The sequence below is a fragment of the Porites lutea genome, chromosome 2 (assembly GCF_958299795.1).
Source record: "Porites lutea chromosome 2, jaPorLute2.1, whole genome shotgun sequence".
NCBI classification, from domain to species: Eukaryota; Metazoa; Cnidaria; class Anthozoa; order Scleractinia; family Poritidae; genus Porites; species Porites lutea.
The window spans coordinates 17,932,161-17,942,883 of NC_133202.1; the positions used below are offsets into that span (position 1 = coordinate 17,932,161).

At 38.9% G+C, this 10,723-nt stretch overlaps 2 protein-coding genes across 2 annotated transcripts in view; both read right to left on the reverse strand.

Annotated features, from left to right (window-relative positions):
- Positions 1 to 10,723, reverse strand: part of LOC140926704 (52 kDa repressor of the inhibitor of the protein kinase-like) — a 145,939-nt gene that overhangs the window by 36,887 nt on the left and 98,329 nt on the right. The gene's annotated exons all lie outside the window — the stretch shown is intronic.
- LOC140925748 (uncharacterized) overlaps positions 10,296 to 10,723 on the reverse strand; it is a 462-nt gene continuing 34 nt past the window's right edge. Inside the window, exon 1 of the mRNA XM_073375630.1 lies at positions 10,296 to 10,723. This exon is cut by the window's right edge and continues 34 nt beyond it. Coding sequence (XP_073231731.1) covers positions 10,296 to 10,723 — 428 coding nt within the window.

A 10,723-nucleotide genomic window follows, 5' to 3' on the forward strand; every position in this document is an offset into this window, starting at 1 on the left:
TTTTGTAGGCCACCGAAAAGTTGACCCACTCATCAGTTAAACTCCATTACAACACTGAAGTGTTAGGGCTTTCATCAACAATATGATGCGGTGATGAAAACGGTTACATATAACACTTGAAATTTAAATTAAAAAAAAAATTAGAATGAAAAGTGCGCATGTGCTGTTAATCACCTACAACTCTTACACGAAATGTAAGTCACACTAAATGCTCGTGCTAAAATCTTTGGCTTTGACATGTTCAATTTTCCCTAAGGAGAAACTTGCGTCAATGCCTACATGTTGAGACAAGTTCGTTGCGCTTGTTCAGTGTTGCTATGGGAGCCTACAGATTAAAAAGAACTTCTTTGTGGTACATAGATTGCAGCGTTTTGTAAGGTTGGTGTAAGGTTTTGCTTTGGCGAGTATTTTCCTTGTGATATCGAATTCTTACAGGTGCTTACTCAGCTCAGTCTCATTCCTTCTCTGTTCATGTCTAAATGAAGTTAGATGGTTTCTGTTTCTTACCTTGAACTGAGTAGCTGTGAGACTGATGTATGTCTCTTTTTTGTGTCAGGTTGTTATCGTGGCTTGGTACACGACTTAACTCTCCTTTCAGTGGGCAGTCGTCTTTTTTCCTACAGCTACACGTTTTCCCTCCGTCTTTCTGTGGTTGAGCTGTTTCTGCTATCTTCAGGATGGCTTTGTTGTGGCCATCTATTATTTGCTTGACATTGGGCATGCAGCTGTAGCTGAGCTTTATGGTGTTCCTGTTGAAAATTTTCCTCAGTTTGTGACCCACTATAAGGATCTTTCAAGAAGGCTGATAAACGCACGTCTGATGTTGGTTTTGACGTTTTTGGTATATGGTCCCGTACGAAAATGTCTGGCCTGACAATAACCTAATTTTGGTCTGATTTTTTAACCTAACCTCCACCAAATTTTAATAGCCTAACCTTAACCGTTTTAAGCCTCGTGTTAACCTTAAAAATGGACCTTAATTTCTTAAGACTCGAAGCCTGACATTCTTAAGGCTCACACGGAGGGAACGGTAGAGCGGAAATATGGCCTGAAAATGGTTATCTTTAATGCTTACATTTAGCAAAAGTAAGGCTTAAAAAAGCGGGCTTATTTGGCTCAAAAAGACAGGTTTGTTAGACTTAAAAGGCAGGCTTGTTAGGCTTAAAATCTTAAGCGGCTTGAAAAAACAAATTTATGTAGCAGCTTGATGAATCGCATTACATGGTTCGCGTGACATGAGGTTTGCTTTTACACAATTGCACAACACATACCTTCACGTGCCAGGCTGTTTGTGACATAACTGTTCCATAGCGACTTAGAAACCTTCTGGAGCTCCAGACTTGCAGATATTCAACAACTGTAAACTGGAACTGGAACTGCGACGTAGATGCTATGCAACGAAAAATAACGTGATTATAGCAAATCACTTACAGGTATCTATGCAAAGTATCCTTATTCTACAAGTCAAAAACCTTTATGTACAACAATTAGTCATTTTCTTAATAGCCATCCAGTTATAGCAGACCCCTGCCATTCTGACCGCCCGCTTTTGTAGGGAGAAGAGTTTGACTGTCAAAAAGAGGGGCTCTACTCGTGATGCCTTAAGTTAACAGGTCGCTTGGAAATGGCCATGGCCACCACAGGTATAGCAGGGATACCCATTATCCCTCCGCTTTAGCCTTGAATTTCGCATTGCCGTCTCAGCCTTAGACAAAAGCTCCATAACCTTCTCTTTATCCTTGTTTCCAAGGAGGACCTCCAGGTATTCTTTAAAGTCATCATCTGGGATAGCAGCTTTCTTGGACATCCCTTGAAATACAGAGCTATAGAATTCTGCATTCTCGTGGTTCCTTTCCTTGGAGATAATAATAATAATCCATTTATATAGTGCCTTTTCTACAAAATCAAGATCAGATAAACCATCTAGAACCTGGCCCTTACTGAAGTTTGGAGACTTTAACGGCACTTGCACGTTTATTCTAAGATACCAAGGTCAAAATATTGCATTCCTCATTTGCCACACAGGACTATCTTCCCCACGGGTTTATTGAATGCTTTAAGGTCACACAGGTCTTTTACAAGGTGTAGAGACAACCGACTGAATAAAAGTGGATATAAATAACAGAGCCGGTAATAAAAAACGACGAATTAATTAGTTGACAATGAAGACAAAAAGGGGAAACGCAAATATGAAATTACAATAACACTGAGTTACAAACACCATAGGCGACCTACAAAGGCTAGAACAAACCTGAACATGACAGAAACTACCACTGCCATGAGAGCCGAGGCGAAACCAACTGTGACGGCCAAAATAAAGTCACTCCTGCTAAGTGACTACGAAGAATACGTGTACTTAACCCCAACTAAAAGCAGGCTAGTGATTATCTCAGGCTCTACGTTCTGGGCAATGTTGTCGGCTGCATCAGGAAGTGGGTTTTCTACTTGAGCTACTGGAACTGCAAGGACCGGCTCCAGAACTGGTAACACTGGAGCTGGTACTGCTGGAGAGGGAGCGCTATTTACAACACCTACAATACTCGTCACAAATCTTGAAACACTTGTGTGATTTTCCCATTCCCCAATGTTGATTTGGGTATTACAGTGGTCTCACTGGTCCAAAATACGCGTGGCTCAACATTGGGGAAGGAGAGGGGCAAATTCAAGTGAGAGCGAAGATGTCAGGAGTGAGTGTAAGAAATCTGGAGAAAATTCAAGACAAATGGCTCCTGTTTCAACGATTTGTGACGAGTATTGTATTTAGTCGGAAGAGAGGAAATAATGACAGGTTCAGATCAAGGTGAATTTTTGGGACCGTTGATCGAAGATACGTGTTTTTTGTCGTGTACATAAAGTAAAATTAAAAAGAAAAACAGTATGTTGAATTATTTTTCGCGTAGCACAGAATGACAGATGGAAGTAAGGCATTTAAAGTACATATGTAATATATAGAGTAATGCAGAGACGCTCCGAAGTAGTGTTTTAAAACCATTTTCGGTTGTCTGTGAAGATCATTCCATGGCATGAGTTCTTAATGCTTCTTGACTGGGGAAAGTGAAAAAACACAGCCTCCATGATATTTTATACTGACCAGGGAGATACGCCGATATTTTGTACAAATAAAGATGAACTCGATTTTGTGAGAGAAGGAGTTGTCGGTGAGAGGAAGAATCCGAAGATAAAATTAGGGTGGCAAGTATTCAATCTCATCAATCAAATATCCGAGGAACGGCTAAAATTCGTTTCTCCTTGTAGAAAATGTCTTAGTCGTCTTTAATATTTTCCCGCAAGAGGACTAATTAAATTAATGGGATCTTATGTAAATATTGCTGAGGTTGTTGACATTATTTGCTGCAGCTTGAGTGTAACACGATTCACCATGGTGTTCGGGAAATTCTTTGCCTTTTTAGCCCTTAAAAACAACAGCTACTGCATCTATAAGTGTTTGGAATTATAGAGAAGATCATAGAACATACAGATAAGGGAAAATTTTCTTCATGAACATATTCAATGATGCTATTTGAACCGGTTCACCATGGTGAACCGATAGTTCATAAAGTCTATGGTACTATAATTACTTTACGGTAGGACACAGTGGTGAATCGTTGAGATTTTGCGCTTCAAAGACAGATAGTTCGTTAAAACGAATGATCTCGTTTAATAATGTATTTCTCTACATAGTTAGCTCATCTTTGTACATAGAACCTTTAAGATCATAGAAAAAGAAGGAAAGGGTTCCGTTTTCATCTGACACCTCTGTGTAGTTATTTCAGATAACGACTAATTAGCGATATTCTCTACCATTCTCTCCCACAAGCTCGTAAGAAAAGTATGTCACCGTAAATACGAAATCAGTGTCAAGTGATAAAATGGCTCCAAAAATTTCTTTCTGCTATGTAAAAATCACCAAACATCGTCTCCATTGCCATATGCTTGAGTAATTTTTCTTCCCCTTCGGTCTTGAAATATGCACCCCTTGTCCAATTCCGATGTACTTTGAGGCACAGCCTTTTCACTGAAGTGGTTTTGGAGAAATGTGCCTTGAAATCGTTCATAATCAATAGTATGCATACCAGCTATATAATTATTAGTCCGACTTAACATCTAGAACAGTAACAACAAGAATACTGATGACATTGTTAACACTAAAGGTGAAAATAGTTACCCTTCATACGTTTCGTTACCCGTCCACGCCCTCCCAACGCAAAGACAATACTCGTCACAAATCTTGAAACACTTGTGTGATTTTCCCATTCCCCAATGTTGATTTGGGTATTACAGTGGTCTCACTGGTCCAAAATACGCGTGGCTCAACATTGGGGAAGGAGAGGGGCAAATTCAAGTGAGAGCGAAGATGTCAGGAGTGAGTGTAAGAAATCTGGAGAAAATTCAAGACAAATGGCTCCTGTTTCAACGATTTGTGACGAGTATTGTAGCACTTGGTTTAGCGCCAGAGGGGCAGGCACTTGTTCATCCATGAAGCGAGGAAAAGGGTTTTGAAGTGCCAGCTAACCAGCTAGATCTGATTCAAAACGGCAGCCTAGAGTAGAGTGCAAGGGGTGGGCACAACGTGGTCCTATATATTTATAATTTACATATCCTCAGGGTGTTTTAAGGTATTAATATATGCAAATGACTTTGCATAGCATTCCACCTCAAATAGAGGAAACCACAGCACCTCACAATGTCCTCAACACTGAACAGAAAACTTAGGGAGGATCTTATTGAACTTCGACAGACACTCCACAGACTACATGAACTACATCATGGGGGAAAAAAACACCAGTTTACCTTGTAATGTAACCACTTTTCCAACACCAATAACCACATAGCCTGCTCCGGATGCTTTTGGTTGCGCCAGGATCACAACCTGACCTTAAAGGAGAGAAAATATGTACATGGAAAGTGAAACTATGCTTGGCACAGGTCTGAAACCATTCGCTTAATTAGAAGTATTTTTGGCAAAGGTTATTCGAGGCGGGTGTGTAAAAAGAGTTAAGTAGATTCGTAAAAATAAAATGCATAGAAAATAGGTTAAAGGCAAAACAAAGACTAATCGAGTAAGACATTACATTGAGTGCCACACCCAAAAAGGGTAAATTAAGTACATATGCCTTACAAACAAAATAAGATACTAAAAGAAGTTCAGTTGCTGAGGAATGGTGGCCGAGCAGTTCAAGATATTCGTCTTGGTCCTTTAGGATCTGCATGCAATCGTTTTAAATTATTAGCTCCAAAATTTGAAATGGACGACTTCTGTATTTCTTATCTTATGTGTTTAAATTAAATGTTGAAATTACATATTTATACATACTTACATACATATCATATAAATACATTTTTACAATACGTACAACCAAAATTGCTTACCCTTTCCTGCCACAAGTAGCCAAAATCAATTTCAGTGAAAAAAGCCAACTTTCATTGTTTTGTACCTGACATATTACTGAGCAACCTAACAAATATGTCATTACCCACTCTGGGAGTGAAGGGTCTAATAGATGCTCATGTATTTATTATTACCCCTTTGTATCTGAGGAATGGATGTACAAGAAGTACAAGTGGAAGGTGAGCTGAAGGTCTGGCTGTTCATGTTGGTCTCGCCATACTTTCTCTATGTTACATTCCAGCAGCAGAAATTCTTCAACAAATTTACCGATGGTGTCCATGATCAATTTTTATCTCTCCTCTTTGCTCCTGGTGTCTTTGGGAAGTGTGATGTTCGCTAAGGTACCATCCAACTCCTCTAAGCCGGCCCACTGCATAAAGACACAGCAGAAAGAAGCCTTAGTTGCTGAAAACATCAAAAGTTCAGCACTTTTATAGTTCTTCCTGACATGACTATAGACATTCACCATTCTCAACTGTTGACGTAGACAGTGTTCCAACTTCTCTACCACACATTGCGTTTGCATCACAAAACTGTTCTCAGATAAACTAAAATGCATTTTAAATATCCAGATTTAATTTATTGGTATTAAACTATTTCTTGCAGCAATCTAATAACAATTAACTTTTTTTTCTCAGCGATCGCAGTGATCACAGGGATCGTAGCGATCATATGAAAACCGGGCTTAATCTATCACAATAACTATCCACCCTTCTTCCTTAACTGCTACCTGTACGCCTTACAAGCATATCGAACGCACTCTTCTAAGCTCCGATTACTCCTAGTTAATTCATAATCAAAAGTTGTCATATTGGCCTATAAGGGGTGTGTGTTAGAGTGTAATAAGATTAAGGGTAGAACTGAATACAGCTGCCTCTCATCACTCCATGAGTAGTACTGAAGGGACCGGTTACTCCACTTTTTTATGTGGAACCTCATTAGTTTGAAGTGGAATAAATTAACGCCAATGACGTCATAACCTTTTATCTTTATGTCATGAATAAAATGCCTGGGAATCTCATAAAGATAAGGTAATGTGCTTTTTTTAGATGGATGATGTCATACTTTGTTTTCAGTAGGCAAGGAGCAAGTGACATCAGAATATCCTAGGGGTTCACGTCATCAAAATAAAGTTGAGATTATAATCTATAAATAGAAAGTGATATCATGTCCCTATTTGGTCATGAAGATGTCGTAGTTTATTGTTCTTGAGCTAAATAAACTGGAAAAATTAACCATTTTCCATATGGAAAAAATATGGTTTTTGAGTGGTTTTTGTTTGGTTTTTCAAAGAAATCTCTCTGTGGAAAAAGTGCCTTTTTTCCAAAGTGGATGATTCTACATTTCCATGGTAGGATTTGTGATCTTCCAAAGGTGGAAAATATTTCCACACAAAATGTAAGAGAACATGGAAAATGTAATTCCAATTTTGGGTTTGTTAACATCTATAAAGGGAATTTCTATTTGCCAAAGTTGGAAAAGCCGTATCTCCATATATGGTTAACTACTTATCAAAAAGCAGAATTTCATATTTCCAAAGAAGGAAAAATGTTCACATCCACAAAGGGAATTTCTATTTGCCAAAGTTGGAAAAGCCGTATCTCTATATATGGTTAACTACTTATCCAAAAGCAGACTTTCATATTTCCAAAGAAGGAAAAATGTTCACATCTACAAAGGGAATTTCTACTTGCCAAAGTTGGTAAAGCCGTATCTCCATACATGGTTAACCACCTATCCAAAAGCAGAATTTCATATTTCCAAAGAAGAAAAAATGTCGTGGAAAATTGATTTCCAAACCTGGATTTGCAGCGTCCAAAGGTGGAAAGCCTATTTTCTAAATGTGGATAATCAAGAAAATTTAAACCATGTGGAATGTGGAAAATTTCTTATGATATCCATGCTTGGTTGACATTTTGTTCAATACGTGCTTGGAACTTTCCCCAAAGCTAGAGTAAGGTGGAAACATGTTCCCCTGCCAGCAATGGCACTAGCTTTCCAGGAATGTACAAACTTTGAAACGCATAATGGGTTTAACATAGAACTGAAGCCACATCAACACATTCAAGCAGTACAATGAAGTGATACAGAACTCTTTAATCAATATTTGTATTCTTTTCCTGAATATAAACAATGTTTACCGCAAAACTAGGATACTGCATGTTTCAAGTCATGATTTACAAGTCTTTACAGCATGCATCTGCTATTCACTATCTGTTAAGGTTTTTTAAACACATCATATCACAACACAACACCTAAACTTACGAAAAGGAATTGCATGAGCCCTTTATCCCTCAAAAAATCTAGTAATAAGGCCTTGACATACAGAATACAATTATCGGTAAACTAAAATGAATATAAATTATACTTTAAAACAAAAAGGAACTTTTTTATATAATAGGTGAAACTGAGGTCTATTTAGTCCTTTAAAAATGCAGCTATAAATATCACTCCTCTTTATAATGTAAAGTGAGCATCAAATAGATGAGTAGTTTAGAGCTGTTTCAGTCTTTCACAGTTTATAAAATCTTAATGTCTTTGATGGTGAGATTTGCCAAGTCAGAACCATCTGTGAATGACACATAACTGTTATTGAGGAGGGCAGCTGCTAATGCCCTATTGTATGTATTCTTATCCTTATAACCCAAACATTTTCTTTAAAGGCTGTAAATGCTTCACCAGCTGTATATCACGGATACTGCACTTCTCCAGCACTGCCAAGAGAATTGCTTTGCAACTGGACTGAGTCAAATCTAGAAGAAAAATGTGAATGGTGTACATTGATAAATTAATTAACTAATAATGATGATAATAAATATTAATAGTATATAACTGTATTTCTCAGAAATACCATATCAACTGTGCATTTTTTCTTCTTTTTTTATCATAAAGTTTAATATAGCGTTTTATCGCACCGTATCAAAAAGTCTAGAAAAATTCTAATACATAGAAACAAGTACTTCTCCATACCCTAATTTATTACTGCTTTACACTTATATCTTGGACTCCTCTGTTTATTCATATGGGACAGTGACCAACACGAAAGCTTTGGCTACTTTGGTCACTGTCTGCACATGTCAACAAACCTGTTTATCATATTTACTTTTCACCATTTGTTAACCTACTGTTTCTTTCTAAGCCATCTTATGCTGTATCAACTTGAATAGTGAGCAATAAACTTGAACTTGATTGCATTGTGGCTTAAATCTTCTGGGAAGTTACCATGTAGAGGGACAGGTGGACAATAGATGTTCTTTTTGTTAGAAAGAGTTTGTAGGTAAAACTTTAGACTGACCTGGGTGAAAGTAGTCTGTGTTCGATTCTGTAAACGCTAAGATAGCAACACGAGACATCAAATAACTATCTGAGTCCTTTTTTTGGTTTAATCACATCAACAGGAACAACTTTCTACAGACATTTTTGTTTTCTTCAATCTCGCACGTGTTTTACAATCCCATGATCCTTGACGTTTCTAGTTCTAGACCATTACATCATTTGCAACTATTTCAGCATGGTTGTCACGCTATTCAAAAACATCTGTCACGGAGGTTTCTACGTGTTTTCCTAAACTTAGAAAGTTTGCAAATCTTAAATGTTCTTAGATCTTAAATCTTTCTGCTTTCGACATTCTCCACCTTGCAACTTGCATTAGCATGTTGCAACTACATTTTCAGTTGTCCCTAAAGTGGTGAGGACGAACAACTTCTCTTCCACTTCGGGTTCTCCTCGAAAGAGAAACTTCCCATTCAACTGCATCTTCTTCTTCGTCTATCAATTCCACCGTACTGTTCTGCATCTCATCATCATCATCCACATAAGAACTCTCAGAGGAACTTGTAATCGGTGGGAGATTGTCTGTTTCAGCATAGATTTCCAACTTGTACAACTTGCGAATTGGTCGTCTCAATAATCCTGACTTCACTTGAACAACAGCCGCTCGGCATCATCCATCACGACCAATAACGAGTTTTTGAACAACACCCATCTTCCAATTAAGACGTTTCTCTCTGTCATCAGCCACCAGTACAACTTCTCTTTCTTTCAACGGATTTGGCTGTGTAGTCCAAACTTCCCCTTGGGATCCCAGCACCTGATGTAAGTATTCTTTCTTCCAAAGGTCGTTCATAGAAGACAACCACCTCTTCCCCTGTTGAAATTAGGGAGCTTTAGCATTGACGACGGCAACTGCAGCGAAAACGTCAGTTTTAAAACGAATTCCAGTTTCTTCAATCTTTGTCGCGTTTATTCTAATTTGCTGAAAATGGCAAGTGTAGGCGAATTTCCGTGGAGTTGATTTCTTGAGCACCGCGTGCAAGTTTAGAAAGAGAAAAAGAGACTCGCCGTCGCTTGTTTACGTTCTCCATAAAACTTGCAATTAGGCATTTTCACATCGTAGTCTTGCAAGGACGGTAAAGAAATGTACAAAAAATGCGTGATGCACGTGCAAAGTTGTTGTTTTTCGTAATAAACCTATTGCTTTTTTGATGTCCTCTTTGCCGTCGCCGCCGTCGTTGCTAAAGCTCCCTATTCTTTTGATACATTAAGGTCTCTTTTTTTTTCTTTGCCATGTGCACGGGGTGGCAACAGGAACTGTTCAGGACACAAAGGGATAGGCACACCACCACCGGGTTCACTCGATTCCCACGGGTAAGTAATAGGCCGACGGTTGATGACTTTCTCTACCTCAGTTAGGGCAGTTACTAATTCCTCCCAGGAAAGCACACTTTGGCCCAACGAATGGCGTAGAAGTCCCTGGACAACGCCCACTAATCTCTTCCAGGCTCCTCCCCACCAAGGTCCTCGTTCAACCACAAACTGCCACTTTATGTCTAGATTTTTCTCCCACCCACTTGGCTGCAGCCACGAAGTTTGTTCCATCGTCACTTATACATAGCTGTGGAACACCTCATCTGTTCATAAATCTCTGCAGGGCCTGAATCAATGCTTCTACAGACAATGACGTCACAATCTCCAAATGGATGGCTCTAACTGACATGCATGTAACAACGAACCAGGCTTTGCAGTTCTCCTTAAGGTAGAAAGGTCCTCCTAGATCCATGCCAGTAGCTTCAAAAGGGCATCTACAGGTTACACGGCATCGAGGGAATGGCGGAGTCTGTTCAGACACAGGACCAGCCAGAAACCTGCTGCATTTTCGGCACTTTCTAATAACTGATGAGACAGTCTTCTTTGATCGCAGGATCCAAATGCCTTGGCGTCTCAGTTCCGAGATAACTGTCCCCGTACCGGCGTGTTGCATCTGTTCGTGAATGTGATGCACTAGCTGGTTGATGACACCACACTTCTTAATAAGGACTAGATGAAGTTCCTCAA